General features: G+C 48.3%; 1 protein-coding gene across 1 annotated transcript in view; it reads right to left on the bottom strand.

Annotated features, from left to right (window-relative positions):
* CDH23 (cadherin related 23) overlaps positions 1 to 26,607 on the bottom strand; it is a 211,693-nt gene that overhangs the window by 139,221 nt on the left and 45,865 nt on the right. The window contains exons 5-6 of the mRNA XM_054288414.1: positions 25,526 to 25,573; positions 25,251 to 25,343 (exon numbers count right to left, since the gene is read on the bottom strand). Of these exons, the coding sequence (XP_054144389.1) occupies positions 25,251 to 25,343; positions 25,526 to 25,573 (141 nt within the window). The remainder of the gene's footprint in view (positions 1 to 25,250; positions 25,344 to 25,525; positions 25,574 to 26,607) is intronic.

Here is a 26,607-nt window from a genome sequence, read left to right as displayed (position 1 = left end):
ACCCTGGCAAAACCTTCCTTGCAGAAACCATTCCCCTTGAGACAGTGTCTTCAATCCCAGCCTTTTCCTGAGTGCTGACATCCCCCATCAGGAGCACACCAAGCCTTATCACCTGTGGTGTGGCTGAGGAGCAGGACAGAGTCAGGATCATTTGCCAGGGCAGGGAAAAACCAGCCCTGCATCTCTCCCTCCCTCCCTCCCTCCCAGCCCTCCTGCCAGGCTCCTGCTCCCCTTCCCGTGCTGATTGGAGCAGCTCATCCTTCTGCTGATTGCAGCTGATGGTCCTGCCTGGGTTTTGCCCTTCCAGACCAGACCCTCAATTATCAAGGGTCTGGTTTTTATAAAAGGTTTGGGTTTTTAACTGGGTTTTTTTGTGGGTGTTTTTTTTTTTTTTTTTCTCCCAGTTAATCTAGTGAATTTATTTTTGCCTGGGCTCTTTCCTGCCCTGCCTGGATGTGCTGATGGATTTTGGGGCTTGCCAGAATCCAGCAAAAAACCAGGCTCTCTGGGTAGTATTAACTTCTAACCCCCGTGTAAAAATAGCTGCAATAAAGCAGAGTGAATAATATCAGCTTCATCTAATGTAACTTTGATTAAAAAGTGCTGCCCTCTTCATCACTCCTGGGTGGTAACTCCAGGGAAATGTCCTTCCTGAGGGATGGAAAGAGAACAGCCAGTGCCACACAGGCACATTCCAGGGCTGAGCCTCACAGGGAAGGTGGAGGCACCAAACTCTGAGGAAAAGCCAACAAAATAGGGGGGAAAAGGCAGAGTCCTGCCCATCTGGGTAGCAAGGCAGCCCAGATTGGTATTCCACAGTCTGTGTGAGCTCGAGGAAATCGCTGTGCTGTCATTTTCATGCAGCAATCACCTGCTCCTGACTCCTGACTCCCTCCATCCCCAATCCCTTCCCCTGAGATCTGAACTCTGCATTTACAAACCACCCTGGAAAAAAGATGGGGTCAGGGTGTAGGAAGAAGGCTCACACAACAAAAACTCTGGGGAGAGTTTCCCTGTGGTGTGATTGTCTCAAAGGTGCTCAGTTCGTTTTTGGAGGGTTTTGACCCTTCCAGCTTAAGTCCAGCTTCCAAACCGCTGAAGTCCATGGCACAAAAGCCTGATCCCTTCCCTTCCCTCAGATGCAAAACCTCCCAGGTATTTAATTATTCTCCTCTTCACTCCTGGTGCTGGCAGACTGTGTCAGGAGCTGTTTTGTTACAGCATGCAGGAGGAGGCAGGGAAGGTTTTAATTTCACGCCATGCACCAGGCGCTGCAATTTTGGACACTGTTTGTTATCTGACTTCTGGCCCTATCTCAGGTCCTGGCGCTCCTCAGGCAGCCATGGCCAGTTGGCTTTTTAATTTATTCTCTGCTAGAATGGGGATTCTGTTCAAGTGAGAGCCCTCACTGCCCAGGCATGCTGCTTTAATAACAAAATGCCTTCGAGTTTGGAGGTGAGGCTCGGTGCCAGGCTCGGTGCCACTCCTGGGGGGATGCAGCTCCTGTGCCACAGCAGGCAGGGCTGGAGGAAACCCCACTGCTGCAAATCATCCTGTCCTTCAACCTCTGTTCACCCAGAAAGAAAAGAAAAATCACCTAAAATGGGATTGAAACAAATTCCCAAATCTGGCCCTCCTCAGATGGGTGAACCATAACCCCAAATCAAGGGGCAACCTTCTGGACAGCGAAAGGAGTCCCACGATGGTTTGGGTTGGAGAGGACCTTAAAGACCATCTCATTCCAAGCCCCTGAAATGGGCAGGGACACTTCCACTAGACCAGGCTGCTCCAAACCCCTTTGGACACTTCCAGGGATGGGGCAGCCCCAGCTTCTCTGGGCACCCTGTGCCAGGGCCCCACCACCCTCACAGGGAACAATTTTTTCCCAACATCTCATCCCATCTAGCCCTGCCCTATGGCAGTGAAGCCATTCCCTCTTGCCCCTGTCAAAAGCCCCTCCAGGTACTGGAAGGAGCCCATTCCCCAGCAGAGGACTGAGGATGACTTAGAAAACAGCTGCCCTCAACTCTTCAGGCTGATCCTTTGCCCAGAAGCCAGGTGAAGAATTTCCTATTTTATTGGCATAAGCACAAAAAGAAGGCACGGAGTCACATTTGCAGGCTGGGAAGCCACAGCATCTCTCTTGTGTGGATGTCCAAAAAACACCCCCAAAGCCAGCTGAGCACCTTTGAGTCAATCACTCCCCAGAGTTTTTGTTGTGTGAGCCTTCTTCCCACACCCTGACCCCATCTTTCTTCCAGGGTGGCTTTTCAATGCAGAGTTCAGATCTCAGGGAAGGGATTGGGGATGAAAGGAATCAGGAGCAGGTAATTGCGGCGTGAAAATGACAGCACAGCGATTTCCACGGGCTCACACAGACTGTGGAATACCAAGAGGCAGCCAACAGAGGAGAATCAATACCTCCCAAGAGGTGGGATTATTAGGGAGAGAAAGGTGCTTGAAAGATCCATAAGTGCCTGATGAGTGACTATTTCCAAACCACTGCTGGCTGAATGAGAATTGCCTTCGGAAGGATGCCAGGGCCTCCTTCAGCCTGGGGATGCTCGGGGAGGGATGGGGAAGTCTGGCAGCAAAACAAGGCTGTGCCATCATGCCCCAGCTTCCTGAGGCCTTCCTCTTGGAAAAGGGAGCTCTCCTCTTCCCCTGGTGCCCCCTGGAAGGGGCCAGGTAACATCCTGACAGGGATTTTAGGCAAAGCGGGCTCTGGCATTTTGGCCTCTGCAAATTCATCTTCCTACAATGCATCTTGCACAGCTCTATTTCTCCAAAGTATCCAGTCTTATTTACAAGACCATCCTTTAAAACTCGGTTCTAGTTCTATTTCTCTCTCAACAATATCTGTCTTATTCTATAACATTTCTAAGTCAACGTTTATTGTCTCAAAGAAATATGTACTATGTGAACCTTCTAGCATTTAAGATTCTTTTACAAATTCATTTTGGTTCTAGTTCTATCTCAATAATGTCTGCCTTATTCTATAACATTTCTAAGTCAACATTTCTTGTCTCAAAGTTTACATACAAATACATACTATGTGAACCTTCTATCAAGCTTTAAGAATTTTCTACAAATTCATTTCCCTCAGCATTTCCTTCAGAAAGGCAGCAAAAAGAGTCTGCAGGGAAAAACATGGGGTTGCAATTCTTCTTACCCAAAGCACCTCTGCAGCCATTAACAAACCTCATCTGTCATTTCCCTGCAATCATGTTCCACCAGCACTTTTTAGACCCCAATTTCCATGCTTTGCTCAACCCCTCCACGCTGCAGCCACACACAAGGCCCATCCTACAGAACCATCAACATCCCCCCAAAGTGATGAGTGAATCTGTTTTGCACCTCTCCATAGAGCCATGGTGTTGGGAAGGATGAAAGTTTGACAGGAAAGTTTCCCAGATATGTGTGCTTGGCAGAAAGCTCTCTGAATGTAGAAACCTGAGAACAAAATAGAGATGGAAGCAAGTTTTGATATAGAAGAATAATAGATGTGTAAATTTGAGGATTGCTGAGCCATTCTTAGTGGACAACTAAGAAAGCAAAGGTTAAGTCGAGTTGCAAGGAGGTTTTGTGACTGGAGCAAAGGATACATTGACCACAAACAAAAAAGATGTTTTTACCAAGCAGAAATAGGTCTTGAAAAAACAGAGAGATACCAAAGGCAAGCAAATAGAAAAAAGGCCTAAGAATTTTCCACTGCAAGAAAAGTGAAAAACAACTTTAAGCTTAAACTGTAGCATACTAACTCATGTGATTGGGTAGTATTAACCATAATATGGTAATGATAGTTATGATAGGCCATAGGTAATAGTAAGGTATAGATTGGTCTAAGAATTTTCCACTGCAAGAAAAGTGAAAAACAACTTTAAGCTTGAACTCTAGCATATGAACTCATGTGATTGGATAGTATTAACAATAACATAGTAATGATAGTAGTTATGATAGGCTATAGGTGATTGCAGAGGTATAGATTGGTTCTTATGTATTAAGATGCTCAGCAAAGAAAAGTATATAATGCAATGTAACCAAAATTAAAGGGTGTCCAGGCCTGTCTGCACTGGAGCTGTGGCTCTGTCACCCAGGACCCATCTTGGACACAATAAACTGCATTTTGAAGAGCTGCCTGGAGTCCCACATCTCTCATCCAGGCTCTTACTCCGCGGGAAGCCACCAGGATCTCCTCCAGCCCTCCCAAGTGACAATGACTTCAGTTGTCAGCCCCAGGAGAGCTGGTTACCCCCAGCAGCCACCCTGCTCCCCAGGGACAGCCCAGCATGCCAGCAGCCAAATCAACAACACAGGACAACAGCATTGCTTTGCTTCTCCCTGCCACGTCAAGCATACACCTGCCAAAGCATCCTCAGGCTCAGCCTCTTGGGAAAAACAAACTCAGGCACCTCCAGATGAAGATTTGCCCTCTGGACATGAACAGGGAGCTCATTTTGAACAAGGATGCCTCTGGGCATTCCAGCTTTGCCCAGGTTTCACGCACCCAGCAGCTCTCTCTGCCAGGAGCAGGCTGCTGAAAAGGCAGCTTGGGAGCTGCTCTTGGTGGCTTGGGGGGAATTCGTGTTCAGCTTAGTGCTAAGCATGTTTAAATACAAAAGTTCCTCCTGGATGAGAGCAGCCAGGAGGCCAGGGAGTCTCGTTTTCCCAGGGGAGAAGCAGTTGCTCACAGCATATCTGGCTGGGGAAAAGGAGGGAAAAGCAGAAGAGCTCTCTCCTCTCTGCCCCCCATGCAGCTCCAGCCTGTGCACAGTTGTTTTTTTTTATTTAAACCCTTTGTTTTCAAAGGTGAAAACATAAATAGGATTTTCTTTTAGGAGGAGAGAGAAGCACAAGGAAGGAGGGAGTGAGGAGGAACCTTAAAGAGCAATTTTTGAAATGTCAGCAGGCAAGGGTTTGCCCAAGGACAGCTCAGATGTAACATTTGTTTTTCAAAGGAAGTTAAAAAGGTACTACATGCCCTGGCTTGCAGCAGGAAAAGAGCAAGACATGCTCTCCAAAAACCTCCATCCAGCAGAATTTCTTCCATTGATTTTTATTTTCTGTTCAGTGTAAGAGGAATGAAAAGCTTTTTTTGCTTAATTGGGGGAGTTATTTGCTAGCACTTGGCTCAGGCCAGGGAAGGAGGCTCAAAAACTCAGAAGGCATGGCACCAGGAGTGGCACAGCCAGCCCTGGAGCTCCTCTGGCATCTGGAAGGAAGGAAAAGCGCAGGGATGAGGGGCAGAGGACAGCAAGAGGTGAGAAATGGAGGCAGCAGGGGTAAGCTCCTTCCTCTCTGCTCCTGTCGCCTTACAGAGCTTTCTGCGCTATTAAATCTCACCTCTGCCAGCATCCCACCCTGTCTGTGATGGGAAGGTGAGTGTTGGGTCCACACACCTTTGCTGTGATTCTGAAAGCTCAAAAATCAACAAAAGGAGTCCTCTAATTGAGAAAACAATTAGAGACCTATATTAATGAGACCTGTAAGGAAGCCCGACAGCCCAAATAAACCACCAGGTAACAGCTGTTACCAAAACCTTGTTCCTCCCCCAATGCCTGCATCAGAGGCAATGGATAAACATCCAGCAGCAACAAATGTGGATATTTTGGGCACTGCCAAGCCCACCACTCACCCACGTCCCCAAGTGTCACATCCACACTGCCAGTGTGTGGGAATCCATAAAATCAGAGGGTTTTGGGAAAGCTGCAAAAGGCAGCCTCAGAGACAGCAGAACTGTAATTGGAGCCAAGCAGCAGCCATGAGATTGGCCAGCAGAAAAATTATGTAAAAAGTCAAAAAGGAAGAACAAAAAGAACAATGGTCTGTGTATTAACACTTGTCTAGAATAGCTCCCTAAGCTACAGAAAAGTTTATCTAGCAAGATATTAGGAATGTTAAAGCTTAATAATGGAGTCTGCGTGTTGTGTTTTAAGGCTCGCAAGTAGGTATTGTATTTGAAATAAGCAAGCATTGTTTAATCAAAGGTACATGTGCCTATGGTAGTTGGATAGAACTACTGTCAATGTGTTTTTGCTTTGTGTGATTGGTCAAAAGAGTTTTAAAGTGAGTTGTAACATTGAGTTCTTTGTCTGCTGATGGCATCTTCCCATAGTCATAACCATGTAATGAGGCTGATGGTGGAAAATCAAACAGCTCAAGGCACGTTCCCAGCACTCCCATCCCGTTGGGGATTTGTACAGAGCCCCCAGCCAGCCATACTAGTGAATGCCTCCTGCCATGGTGACTCCAGCACTGCCCTGGGCGGCCTATTCCAGAACCTGACAACCTTTTCAGTGAAGATTTTTTTCCTAATATCCAATCTAGACACCCACTGGAGCAAAACACTGAAGTCAAATAAAAATTCACCTGACTGAGGATAACCCAGAAGTGAGTGCTGTGGCTGCAGCCCAAAGTGCACAGCCAGCAATAAATAAAAGCTAAAAAAGAGCACTTTTGGTACCTGGATGGAGTTCTTACTCTCAACACATTCCCTGTGCTCGGTTCAAGACTTAACCAGGAAATTTAAACAAAAGGCACCTTGTCAAAGCTGGGATAAGGAGGAGGATTTTTTTGGAGGGGAGGGAAGAAAGGTGCCTGTTAATCACCCATTGCAACCAGCCCCGAGGGGTGAGAGCAGCAATGCCAGCCTGGCACGGGTGCAGCACCCACCCCCAGCGCAGCCAAACCCCATTAGAATGCTACATGTAAAAATAATGTTTTAAGAACACATCTCCCTCAGAACAGCTGCACATTCCGTGGCCTAAGACTCAAATGCTGCTCTTGCTCCCATCCGTCAGGCTCGGTGAAGGATTTGCTGTGTGGGTTTTGTTTTGTTTATTACTTCTAATGACTTTCTCATTATCATTTTGCTGTGAAACATAAACGATGGTTATGGGAGAAATCATATTATTTGGATGGCTTTATTAAATTAGAGAGCAAATCTGTGTATATTTCTGGCTCAGGATAAATGTTTGAACTTTGAGAGGCCAAAATTCATTTTCACACAAAGCCATTTTCGGAAGCTTTGGAATCAGCGGTTAAATTTGCCCTCAGCTGCAAGGGAGATGTATGGGGGTATTTCTCAATTTAATCCGTCCCAGAGATTTAACCAAATCACCAACCCAAAACCCTGCTTCTAGTTCTGCTTATGAGAAACTTGAGACTTGTGGAACATAATGGAAAAATAAAGGGAAAATAGCACTGAAAAGAAATACAATAAAATAATAAAATCATCCTGTCTCCATGTGCCCATTCCCCTGGTTCTCAACAGGGAGACTTCAACCAGCTCATGCATTTTCTGTGAATAAAATCACTGTCTTCGCACCTTCACAACAAGAGAAAGTGCTTATTTCTACAGGTGCTGCTGCAACTGAGAACACCAGCACAGCTCCACCAGGAATGGTAACATCAGCCAGCACTGAGCAGGTGGAAAACTGTGGGCTACCTGCAAGGATTAGGGATGTGCCACTCAAAACACACAAGGAGAAGTCTGGCACCTTCTCTGCATCAGGTTCCTGCAGGAGCCAACCTCTGGTGACACAGGAAGACAAGAGAGTGTGACACAGACACACAGGATGAGAAAGCTGCTGCTAAACAGGCAGAAGTTTGAGTTTCCTCCTCTTTTCCATCCCTCCCAGTTCAAGGAAGGGAACAGAAGCCAAATGCATTTTCCATGCAACAAATCAAAGCCCCCCCCCCTCCTACCTCCCCCCAGCCTTTTAGAACCAATACCTGACACTGGAATAAACCTGTTAAAAAGAATAAATTCCCCCAAGCACACCCAAAGGGAAAAAGCAATAGAAAATCAAGCCTGATAAAAGAAGTACTAAATGAAAGCACTTTCAGTGTGCCAGCTCTGGATGGATGCATCTGGGAGCACAACGAGCTTGGTGAGAGAAATCCCTGCTGGAAAAACACAGCAAGGAAGAATGCAGGGGAAATGTTTGGTGTCTTCCACTCCTTATTAGGGCAGAGAATGTGACATGACCTACAAGGAGCGGGCTCTGAGGCAGTGGGGACAGGTCTGTGGTCTGCAGGACCCCTGAGGGTCTCAAGCATTGTTGGAGCACAGCATTGGAAGGGACACACAGCAGGAATATGCCAAGCTGGAAACTTGGCATATTCCTGCTACTCTGCTAGTAATTCAGCAATCAGCATCAGAGGAACTTGGGGAAAAACCAGGGAAAAGGGCTGTGCTTGAAGCAGGGGCAGCTCCATGGTGCTGGGCATGAGCAGCTGTACTCAGGAGGATGGAAACCAGGAGCTGGTGCTGCCTCTGCACTGCCCAGAGCAGAGCACACCAGGCCGCCCTTCCTGCACCTCCACAAGCTGCAGCTGGGCAGGAATGCTGCCTTGGGGTGTGCTAAACCCTCCCTGCCCTGGTGGTGGGTGGGCAGAGGAGCAGCTCCCCCAGCTCCAGAGCCAAGGGATGCACCCCTTGCCCAAGGAAAAAGGAGGAGGAAGAGCAGATAAGTAAACTGAAAGAAATGAACTTTGGATGTGAGAAGAATGAGTTAATTAAAAACTCTTTGTCCCAGACTGTCTGGGAGCTCCAGGCAATCACCATGTGTCAGCACTACCACTTCCTCTCCAAGGAAAACCCACTGGATTGCTAAAATTCCCCCAAACACTCAGGAGCAGGTTCCTCCTCCTTCTCTGTAAGTGAGGTCCTTTGGTCCTTGCAAACAGATTTAAATTCACAAAAGCCACACAGCCCCTTCTGCTTGCTCCTGTCCTTCCTGCTCCTCCTCCTCAGCCCCCGAGAAACAGACAGAAACCCTCTTTGGGTTTCTGACACCATGACACCACCTGTGCCTACAAATGGGAGGAAAATCCTTGTGAACCCTCCCCACAATGCTGCTGCAGAAGGACCTGGAGCAGAGGAGACCTCTCTGCATCAAGCCCATTTCCTGACACCCCCATCTTCCTGGATGGACCGGGGACAGCTCACAGGTCACCATGGTATTTTATGAAAAATCCCTTCACCAGGATTTCTTCTTCTGGGAAGCTTCAGCTCCTCTGGAATGTGATTTGGAGAATTGTTTACCCAGCATGTGAATTGTTTTTACCAAGTGACCAATCCCAGTCCAGCTGTGTCAGACTCTCTGGTCAGTCACAGGTTTTTATTATTCATTCTTGTGTAGGCTTCTGATGGCTCCTTTCTCTATAGTTTAGTATCGGTTTAGAATATGATGAATAGAATAGAATAGAATAGAATAGAATAGAATAGAATAGAATAGAATAGAATAGTAAATCAGCCTTCTGGAAACTTAGAATCAGATTCTCTTCTCTACCTCAACACCACAACGCTCACATTCCTGAGCTCACACAAAAACCTTGTTTGTGACAAGTGCTCACCCTCCCCACAAATGCTTTAAGACAATTCTTGAGCTGGGCCTGGAGGGAGGCAGAAAACCCCACCATGCCATCAGCTCTGACAACCCTTTTTTGTTCTCTACGTGTCCACTCATATCACATTTCCAAACCCACTGCCAGGCAGATGTTTCAGATGCTCAGATGGAAGCTGTGACTGTATCTGGGAGCACACAAAACCAGGGATGGTGTCTGAAATCAGCTTCCCAGTGCCTGTCAAGAGCCTGCACTGAATTAAGAGGCTGATTTGCAGCAGACAGCAAGGAGCAGCAGTGTTTCACACACCACCTGCACCTCAGAACGGGGCTGCAACACCAAACAAGTGATGAAGAGCTGATGTGACACTCCTTCAGCAGCCTCCTGTGTCCAGGGATGGCGTCCTGCTTCTTACAACAAAGGGACAGAAATCCTATAAACACATTTATCCTTGGCAGAACATCTCTTGACAGCAAATTGATGGGAATAACCTGTGCCCTCTGCCCACACTGAGGGCTCCATGTCCCATTCCCCCTCTCCCCCAGGGTTGCCACCCCCTTCATTCCTGGCCATATCATTTTCCAGGAGCAAGAGCACCCCAGAGGATCCAACACTCCACCAAACTGATGGAGAGGCAGAACAAAAAAAGAGAAGAGCAACTTTTGCCAACCATCTTTTTCCAAGCTCATAGAGAGGGAGAGAGAGAAGAGCTAAGCCTCCTCGGGAGGCAAAGCCTTCAAAAGTTAAATGTATCATGAAAAAGAAAACTTCTGTCGCTGCCTAAAAAGGTTTTTGACAGGTCTTCATTTGTAACCCACAAACAAATGCAGTTTCTCATGCTCCATGGACTCTAATATCACTTCAGAGCAGAGCCTGAACCCAATTCTCCCCTGAAAAACTGGAGGAGCAACCACATTAAAACAGCTCTCTTCACTGCCTTTGGGCACACCAGAAATCTTTCATTTCAGGAGCTGCACCTGAAGTGCCTGGGAGCACAACCTGAGCAGGCAGAAACTGCTGCTCAGAACCATTTCAATGGCTATGGGTGGGCCAGTCTCAGCTAAGTCAAGCCTAACAAACAAGGCATTATTATACAAGGCAGAAAGGAAAAGCGCTTTGCCCTATTTAAGCAAGTCTCTGAAATCTCTTTCATGTCCGAGTTGATGAGAAAAACTGGTCATAACCCAACAATTCATGCCCATATGGCCATGGTGTGCTGACTGGGAAAACAGGACAGAAAGTAAAGGATCATCCACCCACAGCAGGGTTAGGGACAGGGATGAGAAATAAGAACACAGACCACCCTAAAAGGCAGAGGCAGTGGAACAGCCTGCCCAGAGCAGCTGTGGCTGCCCCTGGATCCCTGGAAGTGTCCAGGCCAGGCTGGATGGGGCTTGGAACACCCTGGGATAGTGGGAGGTGTCCCTGCCATGGCAGGGGCGTTGAACAAGATGATCTTGAAGGTCCCTTCCAACCCAAATGATGAACATATTTGGGTTCTGCACCCAAATCTGAAACCTCAGAACCAGAGCAGACATGAGCAGCAGTCCCTGTCTGCCTCCTCCCCATCCCATCATACCTCCTTGCTCATCCATTTCAAAGTTCAGCTAGCACAACCTACTTGCCCAGAGAGTCCCTTGTAAGACATTTACAAACATAGCTGAGCCTGGAATTCCATATTTCATCTGGACAACGTGAGCAGAGCATTTTTACATCTTAATTTTGCGTTAATTGTGCCTCCTTGCTTGCTTTCTGCAGAGTTCCCAAGATTTCGTGGCAGCCACCAACCCATCCCTCATCCTGAGGGCTACAGAGCCCAGGTTTGTCACCAGCCAGAGGAATCCTCTAGAAAGAAAACCTGCAGGAGAGAGATAAGCAGCATCTCCTGCACTCATCAGAATTCAGGGAAAAGACCAAAGCAAATATTAATGAGAGGCACTTAACTGTGCCTGTTCAGCAATCAATAACAGAGGACAGGGTGCACAACTGGGCTCAGCATCTCACACCATTGATGTGCTGGGGTCCAAACTGGGGGGGTTTCTCTAATCCCCTCCTTGGGGCTGCACCACCAGCTCTCCAAGCCCCTGTCCCCTTCCACAAACTCCCAGGACTAGAGACACAAGGGACAGAGACTAAAACCTCCCTTTTGTGTTTAACGATTACATCCACTCTGACCAGTCACACTCCTCTTTTTGTCAAGGTTTTAATTCATCCGCTCCTTCAGATGATTCCAAATGACCATTTGGAATCAGCCATTGGGCCAAGCCAAGTGCTCTGGGGCATCTCTGTGGGTGTGGGTGGCATTTTCTTACAGGGCAGCACAGGGAGAAAGCAGGGGCTGCTTGGTGGGGAAAGGGGACAGCCAAGGGTGTGTGACCACAGAAGGACACTGGGTGTGAAAAAGAATTTCCAAGGATTTTCAGCTCAGAAACCTCTTTACCTCCTTGTAAAAAAAGAAATACCTTCCTCTGCATCTCTCCCTAGTTGTCAGAACCCAGGACATCCCTTTGGGTGTCCTGGAGGGCTCAAGCCCCTTGGCACAAAACCAAACATCCCTTTGCCTTTGATTTTAACCCATGGAAAAAATTACCAACTTTATATGAAAATTTACAAGCCACGAGAGTTTGAGTAGAATGATAGTTAGTTTGTCACAAGGTAGAAAAGTAGAATTTTAACATTTTTAGAATGGGGGTTCAGAAGCCAAGATGGAGGGATTTGGGCATGCCTTGTCCTTCTTTCTTCTTCATCTTGACTTCCATCTTCTGGGTGATGGTGGCACTTTTGGATTGGTTTAGAGTAGAAGCAGACTGTCTAACATAGGTGATAGGTATTGGAAAATTATTGTAAATAATGTACACGTAGTTTTTAGTATAAAAAGATAACACACTAACATAGGTGATAGGTATTGGAAAATTATTGTAAATAATGTGTAGGTGGTTTTTAGGATAAAAAGATAACACTGCCCTGGAAGTGTCAGTGTGCCTCAACCCGACCTGCTGGACAGATTTCAGCAGGTCAGAAAAAAGAATGTTACAGATAACAGAAAATAAACAACCTAGAGCATGAGAATAGAAGAGTTCTGGCTCCTTCTTTGATCTCAGGGTTGGGAAAAGAGACTTTCCAACACCTTGGGGTCATCTTGACCGCACGGACTCTGAGCCCTGGTGTGGTTTCCCCTCTGCAGCTCTGCTTTAGCTGGGTGCTGAGTGACCCAGCCCCACTCCTGCTCTTCCAGCAGGATTCCAGGCTGGCTCTGGGGGTGCTGGAGCGGCTCCTGCGGCGCAGGCTGCGGGAGGAGAATGGCTTTCAGCTCAATTACCCTTCACATTCCGATTCCATAACGCTCCACTGAGGCTTTTTAAGCAGATCCCCCCTCCCAAACAAAGCCTGCCTGCCGCAGCCCAGCCTCAAGCTCGAACGTGCAGAATGGAGGTGAGGCTCTGCTCTCCTCTCCCCGTGTCCTGCCTTTCCCAAACCTCTCCCTGAGCTTGCCTTCTCCTCTCCTCACCATCTACCATTTGTGTGGCTCCTCTGTGCTCTTCCTCCAGCCTCTCCCAAGCCCAAAACACCAGATATGTGAGGATCAGGCTCCTTGGTGTTAGCTCTGGGCCACCAAACGCCTCATCCACGGGGCCAGCACAGTGCAGACACTGTTTCAGAGGTGCTACCATAAGACAAGGAGGTGGTGAAGCTCTCACTGCTTCCCACAGCCAGGTGAGAAGCAGGTTTGTGGCTGACAGAGGAGAGCTGACCTCCTCCTGACACCGCCTGGGTGACACGCGAGCGCGTGGCGAGACACGGAGGTGGTGATGAGGGATGGGTGATGGAGCACACGCTCTGGAGGTGCAAACCTGCTGAAAATACTGCCCTCCACACAGGGCAGGCCTTGTGTTCCAGGCCCTCAGAAAGGAGGTGGCCAAGGGAAAGCCTTGCATGAAGGTCTGTGACATGGTGGGACACCAGGCTGGTGGAGATCCCTGTCACTGCTGGCAATGAGGGACAGATGATGGAGCACACGCTCTGGAGGTGCAAACCTGCTGAAAAACTGCCCTACGCAGGGCAGGTCCTGTATTCCAAGCCCTCAGAACAGAGGTGGCCAAGGGAAAGCCTTGCATGAAGGTCTGTGACACGGTGGGACACCAGGCTGGTGGGGATCCCTGTCCCTGGAGGAGGATCCATGCTTCTCCCAGCCCCAGCAGGACCTTCCAGGTGTGCTGAGAGGCAATGCCATGGCTGTGTCCCACAGGGCAGAGGTGTCCCCACCTGCACAGCTCCTGGCTCTCCTCCCCAGCACCCATGTCCCTGCTGGCTGCAAGGATGGGGTGAAATTTCCCCGCTGGCTGCAAGAACCGCGTGCCTTGCAGTGCCACCACCCTCGTGGGGCTCACACCAGCAGGGACAGCCTCTGCAAAACTCCTTCCCAACAGGAGAACAAACCATCCACCTGCCCCGCCAGCTCCCTGTCAGCCCAGGCATGGGCAGCAAAGCCCAGAGATGGGGGGCTGAGGGGTCTGCAAACACACATCTGGCTGCACACTTAATAAAGTGTTTTTCCAAGCACTGGTGCAGCAGGTTCAGGGAGATTGATCATTTCAATTTGGGGTCAAATAAATCACACAGGCAGTAAAAATTGTTCCCCTTTCAGGGTTTTCATCCAGCTCTGGTTATGGGATGGAGCAGGGGTAGATCTCTCTTTTTCCACGGCTCAGAAAACCATGCTCTCAGCTTACCTTTAAATAAAGATTTACTAATTAGGGAAACATCATCTTCCACTGATGGTAATGAACGGAGAAGTGCTAAAAAAGCATCCCTTGGATACCAGCATATAGACTATCAGTACAAACTCCTTTTTTCCCTCCTTAAGCACCAGTTTGAAGGCAGTGCTGGTGGCACAAGCAGCTGGGCTCCGGGTCAGGGGGTGCCTCCAAACACGTGTGAGTGACCGGGGTTAATCACACACAGGCTGGGCAGCAGGGGGCTGACTTCACTCACACCTCCTCTTCTCCCTCCCCTCCTTCCCACCTCCCTTTCCAGCTTGATTTACAGTTGCAGCACAAGCCTAAGGAAGCAACATCGCCACGATGGAAGCCAAGGCAAGGGCTGGGAAACAAGGGGGTTGTTGGTACAACCATCACCTGAGCTCAGAGCTGCAGCCAAACACACCCCCCTGACCACACAGAATGAGCTCAATTCCCTGCAAAAAGAGGGACAAGCAACCATCATCCTACACAAAGTGACAGCTGTGACCACCTCTCCTTTTTCCCCCACTGGGTTTGCATCCTGTCTCAGAAAAGCAAATAAGTATGTTTCACACATCTCCCGTAAAGCAAATCTCCAAAACTAAAAGCTCCCCATTTTTTTTCCTCCTCGAACCAAAAATTGCCTTGAACCCTCTGTTCACTTTCCCTGCTCTCTCCATTATTCGCACTAACAAAATAAATCACCCACATTTTAAGTTCCCACAGCAATTAATGTTTGAAATTAAGTAATGGCCCCTAATTTTGATTGAAACTTCTACTTAGATCAAATTCCTTCCATTTGTAATGAAAATAGTTTGAAACCGATACAAACAGTTCAGTTCACACATAAATATTTAAAAAACTTATAGAGAGGCTGATTTAGTCTATTATTTTACCACAAAGTTTGACCAGCAGTAGAAAGCTTATTATACATGACTGTCACTGACACATTACAAACTAATAAAACACAAAATGCAATTCTCAAGAAGAAATTGGAATGAATCTATTGCAAGAGCGATTTTTATGGTTCTTTTGAAATGCTATTTCTCCCCAGCTTTGCTGTCAAAATGGCACCATTTTCCCTAAATATTTCCATCTTAATTAAAAAGGGTGTTTTTATCAAGAAAAGAGCCTCTTGTGCCAGCTGCAGCTTCACATTCCCATGCTGCACGGAGTGAGGATGCTAATGTGTGCCCACCTCATGGAACTGCTGCTGAGCTTGTGTACTGCAGGGGGTAAAGGGCCTAGACCCTAAAATTCCAGAGTCCCTTACACAGCAAGACCTTAATGATCCCTTAATTTAGGTGCTTTGACTAAAAATTAAGAATAAACCAACACGTGAGTAAAAAATATTAAATACATTTTCAGTGATGGGTTTTTTGCTACCTGGCATGGAGCAATTGCCACTCACCACCTGAAGAAATTAAAAACCATTCCTGAAAACCATTCCTAAAAACCATTCCCAAAAACCATTCCTAAAAACCGTTCCTAAAAACCATTCCTAAAACCATTCCTAAAAACCATTCCCAAAAACCATTCTCAAAACCATTCCCAAAAACCATTCCCAAAAACCATTCCTACATCCAGGCAGGGTCCTGCTGGTGAGTCCAAAGGTGAGGCAAGGAGAGGGAGGCAAACAAATCAGGGATGTAAGGGGAGACCTTGGATCCTAAAATTCCAGAGTCCCTCACACAGCACCTTTCAGCAAGACCTTAATCATCCCTTAATTTAGGTGCTGTGACTAAAACATGAGAATAAACCAATACGTGAGTGAAAAACATTAAATATATTTTCAGTGATGGGTTTTTTGCTACCTGGCACGTAGGAGCTGCCACTCACCATCTGAAGAAATTTAAAACCATTCCTAAAAACCATTCCCAAAAACCATTCCCAAAAACCATTCCCAAAAACCATTCCTAAAAGCCATTCCTAAAAACCATTCCCAAAAACCAATCCTAAAAACCATTCCTAAAAACCATTCCTAAAAATTGTTCCTATAAACCATTCCTATAAACCACTCCTACACCCAGGCAGGGTCCTGCTGGTGAGCGCAAAGGTGAGGCATGGAGAGGGAGGTAAACAAAACAGGGATGTGAGGGGAGACCCTGGACACGAAAATTCCAGAGTGTCCCACACAGCACCTTTCAGCAAGACCTTAATCATCCCTTAATTTAGGTGCTGTGACTAAAAAATGGTAATAAACCAACACGTGAGTGAAAAACATTAAATACATTTTCAGTGATGGGTTTTTTGCTACCTGGCATGGAGCAGTTGCCACTCACCACCTGAAGAAATTCAAAACCATTCCCAAAAACCATTCCTAAAAACCATTCCTATAAACCATTCCTATAAACCACTCCTACACCCAGGCAGGGTCCTGCTGGTGAGTGCAAAGGTGAGGCATGGAGAGGGAGGCAGACAAATCAGGGATGTGAGGGGAGAGGATGCAGCTGTGGCTGGCTGGAACATGAGGTCAGTTCCATCCCAGGCTTCTGGGAGGAGATGGTAACCAGAGGAAAGGGAGATAAAACAGAACTAACTGCCAGCAGGTCACATTCACCCCCTGCTCACCCCTCTGCTCCAGGCTGCACACAGACAGGGAAGAGACCTTGAAGCCATCTGCTGCCCAGATGTGTAAGTGTAATTACACTGACAGGGCTGGGCTGGAATGTCCCCTGGAAAAGAGACTTTCCAGGCCAGGCTGGGGAAGTGCTGTGGCACCACCAGCCACTGTTTGTGCTCCAGGGGAACGTGCTTGGCTTGGGGAACCCACTGCCTGCAGGGTCCTGAGGAGCCACCAGCACCTGGCACTGGCCACCCCGAGCTCAGACACTGTCCTGGCCCTGGGGCAGACCCAGCAGAGCTCTGAAATCAGCAGATCCGTGCCCTCAGCATCCACAGGAAGGAGCTCAGGGAGTGAGGATGTTTTTCCTTTTTCCCATTTCTCCCACGAGGAATGACAAATGATTTACCCAAGTTACCTCACCCCTCTTTGCCTGTGCTCTCCTCACTTCAGAGGATGCTGCTGTACACTTTCCCTTCCTCTCCCTTGAGATAATTTCCTAATTTCCCATCATGACAGCTCCTCCATGGAGGCACCAAATTACTTTCTGCCCCACACTGGCTTCCCTTTCTGGTCAAAATCTGCTTTTTTCCCCTGTCCCCCTCATCCTGCCCAGCACTCCACTGGCCAGAACCACATGACTATTTCTAATTTCCAGGCTGCCCCCCTGTTTGCTGCAGTCCCCTTCCAGAAAGAGCCCAAGTTGTGCCTGGTGGAAATGACTGTTATCTCCAGGACACTTTACACATTACTTCCACGCCATTTGGAGTTTTCCGCCCCAGTAGTTTCTGTTGCATCTCTCATTTCACTCCTTGGTCACGTGCATTAAAGGACCAGGGTCTGCTGCTCACTGGTGAATCCACACAAGGGACAGGGGACACTTTTTCTCTCCCTAGGACGTCACTCAAGACCCTCTGGTGTCACAGCAGTGACAACAAAAACGTGCAGGTGACCTTCAGAGTGAAGGATGCTCCAGGTCTGAGCACCTACCTGGGCACAGCTTCAGAGGAAAAAGTTATTTATAACGAGCGTGAGGAGGTGCCCAGAGAAGCTGTGGCTGCCCCTGGATCCCTGGAAGTGTTCAAGACTAGGCTGGACAAGGCTTGGAGCAACCTGGGATATTGGGAATTGTCCTTGCCCATGACAGGGGGATGGACGAAATTACTTTTAAATACCCCTTCCAACCCAAACCATTTTAGGATTCTGACATCTACAACATCAGCTGTGCAAATCCCTTCAGCCCCAGCCCTGTGTTTTACTCAATGCACTGCAGTCTGTCTCATTGAAATTCTTTTCTCCGGTCCTGGTGGAAAAAAGCAGGGAGAAGATGACAGCTGGTGCCTGCTGTGCTTCCAAGCTCCTGCCTGAAGACACTGCCAGCATCCCAAAGCCAGAAGGAGAGCCCAAGGCAGGGCCTGCACTTCCCAGCCCGTTTATGTTTTGCTTGCATGTGGAAATTAAACAATTTAGACAATTAAAACTGAGGAAGTTTGGGAAGTGCTTCACCTGTGCAACAGAGACCCTCTTGCTACAGCCAACAGCACTCAAATCCCCACTTCTATTTGTGCAAGAGGCTCTGGAGGTGAGAGATCCCCAGCACTGGGCATGCCAGTGGGATGCCAGGACAGAGGGGAGATGGAAGTGCCTGATGCACCCAGGAAGGAGAACCAGCTTTTCAGTCCAGTGCTTATTGAACACAGCTTCAATAACTCACTAAACTGCTTGCTGCCTTTCCAGAAAGTTTTAAAAACCAAAAAAACCTCTCAGCAAACAAATAAATTTTTAAAGCTGCATCCAATTTGCCAAGGAAAAGTTCAAGGCACTTGCAAATTTTGCACGCTCAAAGGTAGCGGAAGGAAGGGATGACTGGGATTGGGGGAGAAGTTATTCACTGTAAATTATTTGTTCAGTTCTAAACTCCACATGGAAACATAAGGATAAGGAGAGAAGGAAAACAAAGAGTGAATTAAAAAAAAAAAAAAAAAAAAGGAATGAAACAAGGAAGGAAAGCAGTCAGCAGTGACTACAGACCATTTTTGCAATGTGCTCTATCTCCCTTATCAGCTCTGTTATCATCACCTCCACTATAAAGGCTCTTTATTTAAAGGAGGGGAGGAAAGCAAGCCCCAGAAGGTGTCTGGGAGTGTGCAAGGGTCTGGCTAGTGCAGCTGAGGGGGAGCTCAGCCCGTGGCAGCTGGTTTGCATGCACAGCACCAGGCCCTGAGCCATGGCAATAGAATTATACGAGCCCCCAAAGACTCGGGCAGGATGGCAGGGAAACTGATGTAATTACCGACATTATTACCCTTAAAGCAAAATAATAATTTTAATTACAGCAAGGGCTTTTGGGCCTTTCTGTGCTCCTCCCTGCCCCTGCTCGCTGCGGAGCAGGGTCTGGCTCCAGGCTGTGCCGTGGGACAGGGCAGTGATGCTCCCCTCCTTCCTCTGCTCCTTCCCCGCCAAGTGCTTTTCTGCACAATTGAGAAAAAGACATCATAAAAGCCACGATTTCAGCTACACCCCCATATTAGGGATGGAAATGGTGGCCAGCAGCTTGTGAAGGCTCAGTCCCAAAGGCTGCTCCCCGAGCAGAAGGGACTGCTGCTGATGGCGAGCGCCCGCCTGCCTCCCAATTACAATAAATTGGCAAATCAGGGCTAAGCCCAGGAGATAAGACACCTGCAAGCTGGGCTGTGGCTGCCTCAGCACTGCTGTGTGCAGAGCAGAAACTTCCCTTTCCACTTTTAAACTCCTTTCCCACATCCCTGCCTGCTGGAATTCAGGAGGAGATGAGCACACTCCCAAGGCAGAGCAGGCTGTGGTTACAAATCTGAAAGCAGAGCTCTAATTCCCGTGTCCTTGTGGAGTTACAGGTGCTTCTCTCGTGGTGCAGCTGTGATTTCATGAATGACTGAGGTGCTGAATTGCAGTCCCTGGCCCAGTGCCAAGCTTTTTGCTGGAAGATCATAGGATCATGGAATGGTTTGGCTTGGAAGGTACAATAAAAACCATCCAGCTCCAGCCCCCTGCCACAGACACCTTCCGCCAGAGCCCCATCCAGCCCTGTCCCTGAGCACTTCCAGGGATGGGGGTGAGTGACCTCAACATGTAACACACATCACTTCATAAATCACTCAGTCTGTTATAAATACAAGACAAGGAATGAGGTGGGGGAGAGCACAGAAGGAGAGAAAACTCCAATGGAAACCTCCTGAGGAAACGTTCAGCAAAGAAACCAACAATTAAATGACCTTTCTGCCAGCATGTCACAGCTGCTGAGGCTCCAAGGCCAAGAGAAGGCCTTGAATTGATCAGCAAGCTCAGGATGTTGGGGGCTTGCAGGAGAAAACAGCTTTTCCCAAGGAGGTACTAGACTTGAAGTTAGTGCAATTTAGGCTGGAAAAGCCCTCTAGGATGGAGTCCAACCATTCCCCCAGCACTGCCCAGGCCACCACTGACCAACCATGTCCCCAGGTGCCACATCCTCTCCAGGCATGGTGACCCCACCACTGCCCCTGGAGTTAAAGGCAAAGGTGTGTGGAAGCCCCTGGAGGTTTCCTGCTTGGGACTGGGACAAAAAGCCCAGCAGGCACCCAGGGGGAACAGTGCAACCCAACATCGCCATCACACCAGGTGGCACGAACAGGGGCCTGGCTCCACTCCGCTTGCTTGCTTCACCTAAAAGCAATGAACCACGACAATCCAAGAACTCTGTGTTCCCTACAGATGCAGCCAAACGGAAAAAAGATTAGATAAAACAGATTGGGCTTGCCACAAGCTGAGGCATGGCCACAACAGCCTGCCACAGGCTTGGCAATAGATCTCTCCTTGTTTAAAAGCCAAAACCCTGAGACTCCCAGCAACGTGGTACCTGAGGGGGGTGGAAAAGAGGCTGTGAGCAGGAGATGAAGAGCGAGGAGAACAAACCCTGTAGAGGCTGTGAGCAGGAGATGAAGTGCAAGGAGATGAAGTGCAAGAGGAGAACAAACCCTGAAGGTCAGAGTAGCAAGCACACAAGCAGCTAACTAATGTGCTACAGCAGCGCCACGGGGCACAGCCACGGGCACGCACGTCCTCGCAAACTGGAACGCCATAAAAGTCCATTACAGCAAATCAAACAGCAGCCAGCATGACAGCCATTAGCCTGAAATGAATACACGGGAACTTAATGAGCTCTGTCGAGGCCAGCTTGGTGAATTGAGTTGCCAGTTGTAGCAGGATTCCCCTATCTGTGTGCAGCCCTGCCCTGCCTGGCTGCGCTGGGGCCGGCAAAGCACAGGCAGCCCTTGCCCAGACGGGACGGACGATTAGGCTGGAGCAAATATCCCCATATCCCTCTGCTGGCCCCTGGCAGCTATTCCAGCATGAGATCAGCACACAGCAAGCACACAGGAGCGGTGCCACTCCCAGCAGTCGAGCTGCTGTGGTGCATCCTCTCCATCCCAGCCCTGCAGCCCATGGCCAAATAAATCCCCATTCACACACCGAGCGGAGCACGTAAAGCACCAGGATGGGTATTTAGAGGCAGTATTGTTTTTAAAGGTCAGTTTACTTCATGTTCCATTTATTTATGCACACTCTTCTTTTGACTTTCCAAGTGGCACACAATAGCAGCGAGGTTTAAATAGCCCTGCGGTCGCTGCTCCATTAGCTACGACAACTGCAAATCGATACATCCATTTATCTCAAAATTAAAAAGAGAAAAACCCTCATTAGCTGCCAAATCTGCACAGAGCCAGTCTATTGAAAACCACACCAGCCTCTCCTCTTTCTCCAGGCTCCAGCTCTCTTCATTCATTATCCACAGGCCCTTCGATTTGGGCTCTGAGGCGGATTTTGGTACCTGAGCCCTCGCTGCTCTCCCTCAAGCTGTTTGGAGCATGGGCTGACCTGTCATTCCTCACCATGGCTGTGTCCCTCACCACTTTTCCATGCCACACCACCTCCAGCTCTGAGTAGTCATGGACAAGCAACAAGGAAAACTCATGGCTCTGCACAGATCTCAAAGTCAAGTGCGCATCTCCTCCTTGAGAGCCGCACCACCACACTCAGAAAAAGCTCCTTGCTGACACCTCCCACACCTGCAGCCCTTGGAGGGGCCTCTGAAGGTGGTGAGACCCCATCCCCTGCTCTCTGGCAAGGCAAGGCTCTCTCTCCCTGGCAGCAGAACAGGAGTGCCTCCAGGATGCTGTACATCAAGGCGTTTGTGGCTCATTACCTCTGCTCGGTGCCCTTGGTTAAAGATCACGGGCAGAAACTGGAAGCTGGCACACTCTGCCTTGTAATTAGATTAGGCCAACCTCCAGAAGAGCACAGCTCCCAAAGCCAAGTGCTGGGTGGCTGCACGGGGGGAACACCAGGCTTGCTGCACCCCAAGCAGCCAGGCAGTGCTGGAAATCCTGCACAGCACACCCACAACTCACCTGCACAGCATGGGATACGGCCCAAAGGCTCAGCCTCTTCTTTTTTAATTTATTTTTTTTGTCCACATCACCTGCCTGCAGTTCTCTTTCCTCAGCCAGACCTAATTTTGCACATATGAGGGCATGGAGTGATAGGACACAGGGGAATGGCCTTCAACTGCAAGAGAGGGGGTTTAAATTAGATATTGGGAAGAAATCCTTCCCTGGGAGGGTGGGCAGGCACAGGGTGCCCAGAGGAGCTGTGGCTGCCCCTGGACCCCTGGAAGTGTCCAAGGCCAGGCTGGAGCAACCAGTGGAAAGTGTCCCTGCCCATGGCAGGAGCTGAACTAGAGGAGCTTTAAGGTCCCTTACAACCCAAACCATCCTGTGACTCTGATTCCATGATTCCAAACCAGGACCTTTGTCCTCCCTGCTCCCCAGGCTGGGCATGGGTTAATCGTGGAAATGGGGAAAACTCAAGCTTTGCAATGTTGGCTCTTAGGATGATGCCTTGTGAAGGCTGACCTAGGACAGAGAATGGACAGAGTTACAGAATAAAGCAGGGATTTATTAGGAGGCCTCGGTGCATCCACCTTGGGCAGCACAAGAGCCCAGCCAGGGCTACACCCAAGATGAACCAAAATGGTCACAAAAATGAACACCCAATCAAAAAATCTCTCACTTTTATAAGTTCTGCTCCATTTGCATATTGAAGTTAATTGTCCAATTACAGCTTTAGCCCATGAAGCCCCATCCTTGTTTTTCTCTTTACAATTCACCCTTGTTTATGCTCCTGGGCCTGAGATTTGGATCATTTGTTCTTGGTGCCCAGCTGGAGCAGGAATTGTTTTGTCTCCCTGCTCTGTGCACAGAGCTCACCATCCCCTGATATGAAGCCCAGACCCACACACTAAAGCAGCACAGAATCTGAAACACATAAAAGCTAAAACCTCAGGCATCAAGGACAGAAGCCGTCAGCAAGAAGAGATGTGGCACAGAAACTCCAGGTATGTAAAATCTGGTGCTTAACACAGCCCTGATTCCCAGGGGAGGCACAGAAACGCACTTACAACTTTTCACAGAGCAGGGAACAGCAAAACCAGAGGTCAGGCTGAGGGCAGGGGAGAGGAGCCTGTTCTCCTCCCACCCCACTGCCATTCCCTTTGCTTTGCAGACCTCTGCAGGCAGAACATGACCCAGAGAGCAGCAGCAAGGCACAACAGCTCCAGAGCCCTGAGCATGAGCAGGAGCATGTCACCATCATATTATCTGAAAAATCTCTCTGCCCAGGATTTTCTCCTGGGAAGCTGAGAAACCTCAGAGAAAAATGAAAACAACAATTATCTCATTTGCTTCTCCTGTGTTTTGCTGCTTTGAAATGTATTTGGAGATTGTTCGTCCAACACGTGATGATTTGATTGGTTTCACGTGAATTGTTTTTGACTTAGTGACCAATCAGGGTCAGGCTGTGTCAGGACTCTGGAAAGAGTCACAAGTTTTTATCATTATCTTTTTGGCCTTCTGTCTGTATCCTTTCTGTCTTGTTTAGTATAGTATAGTATAGTATAGTATAGTATAGTATAGTATAGTACAGTATAGTATAGTGTAGTATATACCATATATAGTATAGTATATACTATACTATATAGTCTATAGTATATATAGTATAGTATAGTATATACTATACTATATATATATATTCTTTAGTATAGTATATAATATAATATAATATAATATAATATAATATAATATAATATAATATAATGTAATATAATGTGATATAATATAATATAATATAATATAATATAATATAAGCCTTCTGAGAACATGGAGTCAGATTCATCATTTCCTTCCCTCTTCAGGGGTCCCTGAAAATACAGCAGGGGGCACCTGGTGGGGGTTTTGCCAAGTCATTTCTCCAGCTCTGGTGCTCTGCAGAGCAGCAGAAATGCCTGTGACCCAGTGTCACTCTCTCTCACGGGGAGGTTTCAGGTGACTTGGTGCAAAGATGAGACTCCAGCTCCCGGCTCGAGCATCATGAGCAGCTCTAATGAAGAAACCTCATCCTCCTTACAGCAGAGGGGTGGGGAGGGATCACAGCCCAGCACGGCAGGTCAGCAGCAGCAGGAATATTAAACACACCCTGGTAACACAATCTTTTGCACCTCTCAGTTACCAGAGCTGCTCCATTTCACACACACAATGCACACGGGACCTCACCCACACCCTGAGGAACAGTCTGGGAAAAACTGCCCTGGAACTGTGGTGCAAAGAGAGGTTTCCTCCACCGGAGGATGTCAAATGCTCTACTAACCCTCTGTTTCAAATGGAGTATCATCACCTTCTCCTCCTGGCACCAGAAGCCACAGCTTAAAGCCTAAATTCACGTCAGACCTGTGAATTCCCAACCAAGTCAAGCTACAGGTGCAGAAGCTGTCCCTGATGGATGAGCAGATGTCACCTCCCTTGCAGTGGCCAGCACAGAGAGCAGCAGAAGGTCGTGGAAACTCAGTTCTAGGGGATATTTCAACACTTGGCTGGATGAAGCCCTGAACAACCCAACCTGACACGAAAATTCTCACTGGATCAGTGTGAGCTTGGGCCAGATGATCTCCTGTGGCCCCTTCCCACCTATTTTATCCTGTGGCCCCTTCCCACCTATTTTATCCCAAGGACAACATGGGACCAGTCCTGCTAAGGAGCTGTTGAGGGAAATGACCAGCCTTTGGGCAGCACTCTGCCAGAACTCAGGCATTTGGAGAAACACTCTGTCCTGCCTCAGGTCACCTCTGTGACAAGAGCTGAGCACGCCCCCAGCTCCAAGGAGAGAACAAGACACAGATCCTCACTGACACTCATTTCCAAACTTCCCATTTGCCATGGAGATCCTCAGCTCCAAGGAGAGAACAAGACACAGATCCTCATTGACACTCATTTCCAAACTTCCCATTTGCCATGGGGAAGATATCACCAGAGCACCACACCTCCCCTTCCACCTCCTTCCCCCAACACCCCAAACACTTTGCTCCTGCCCATTTTCAGGCAGTGACTTACAGAAGTTTCATCCTCCCGCAACCTCACGAGGCTCCAGGGCGAGAGGACAGCCCTGAGCATTGGTGGCCAGCTCTGTGGTGGCAACCAGAGCCTGAGTGGCCCCTGAGGGGAGAGGCAGAAGCCAGGCAGAGATGCTCCTACCTCTGGGATGCGGACGCTGTAGGGCTGGTTGTGGAACTGCGGCGCGTTGTCATTCACGTCTCCCACCTGGATGTTCACTGTCCCTTTGATCACCTGTGGGCCCAAGGACAACAGCAGGCTGTTTAGGTGTGGGTTTAGAGCCTAAAAAGCAGTTGTGGCTGTGGTTTTGGGCTTTGGGCCAAGGGGTGAGCCCTCTCCCCTGGTGCGGAAGTGACCCACAGCCCCTGCTCCCCTCCGCCCGTGCCGCAGACCATGAAATGAAAAGTCACACTCACCCCTTGGCTGTCACTGACAGAAAATTCAACTGTGAATTCTGACTTGGTCTGAAAGGGAAAGAGAAGGAAAAAAAAAAAGCTATAATTAAAGATGCTGTAGTGTTTATCTGCAGGTGGCAGGCTGGGGACTTTCAGCCAATGTTATTACACGCAAAATGCTTCCAGGACCTTCCAGAGGAGGAGAGGTGCTGGAGTGCCATTACCTGCTCTGGGCACAGAATGCTGGGGAATCTGAATTCCTCAGGCACAGGAGATGCCCCCAGGGCTAAGGAATCAGCTCCCTGTTTTAAGCTGGGCACTTAAAACACAGCAAGATTTAGGACTCATGGCAATGCAACTCAGTCTCAGTGAGGACCTCTAAATCCTGCTGCTGCTTTCCCAACTTCCCTGGGAATCCTGGGACAAGCCTGTGTAGTGAGGACTGGCTGAAATTCCATGAAATTCCCACACAATTCTCTCTGCTCCTTATTGATTTAACTAAATTAACAGTCAAATCAAGTCACTGATGCTGGGGTGAGCAACAAGTGGGAAAGAGCAAATTTTTGGGATCAGGGCAGGGGGATATTGCCAGTGGAGGCAGACCTTCTCTTCCTGACCCTTTTCTTCCCACCAGCAATCATTTTGCTCCTATTTTACCAAAGAATCATGTAAAGATTGGGCCACCACATCTACGTGGTACCTGCTCACTAGGTTATTGTTTTTGCGGAGAACAAAATTTTAAAATTTATATATATGTATGTAAGGATTCTGCCAAAACTTCGCTCATGAAAAAGATGGAGCAAATGCAAGCTGTATGTTGGTATTGGTGGATTTTAATTGTTTTTTGTCGTGCAGATTTGCCTGTGGAACAACCAAAAACAAGGCTGCCGGCTCGGATACGATATGTTTGTCTAACTCGGAACCAGAAAAGCCTTTTTCAACCTGCCTGGTTGGTGTGCCAGTGAAAGAGTTGCCTTTGGTCAAAAAACAATCCAATGGTAGGCCAGGTGGAATTGACAATGGAAACAATCCCTCATTGAATTGGAACGTTTGGTCCAAAAAACTTCTCAGGGCAGCATCTGAACCTCAAGAATTAGAAATCC

The sequence above is a fragment of the Melozone crissalis genome, unplaced genomic scaffold (assembly GCF_028551555.1).
Source record: "Melozone crissalis strain CALT ecotype California unplaced genomic scaffold, PUWL_Pcris_2 ptg000062l_1, whole genome shotgun sequence".
Taxonomy (NCBI): domain Eukaryota; kingdom Metazoa; phylum Chordata; class Aves; order Passeriformes; family Passerellidae; genus Melozone; species Melozone crissalis.
This window is presented reverse-complemented; position numbering and strand designations above follow the sequence as displayed.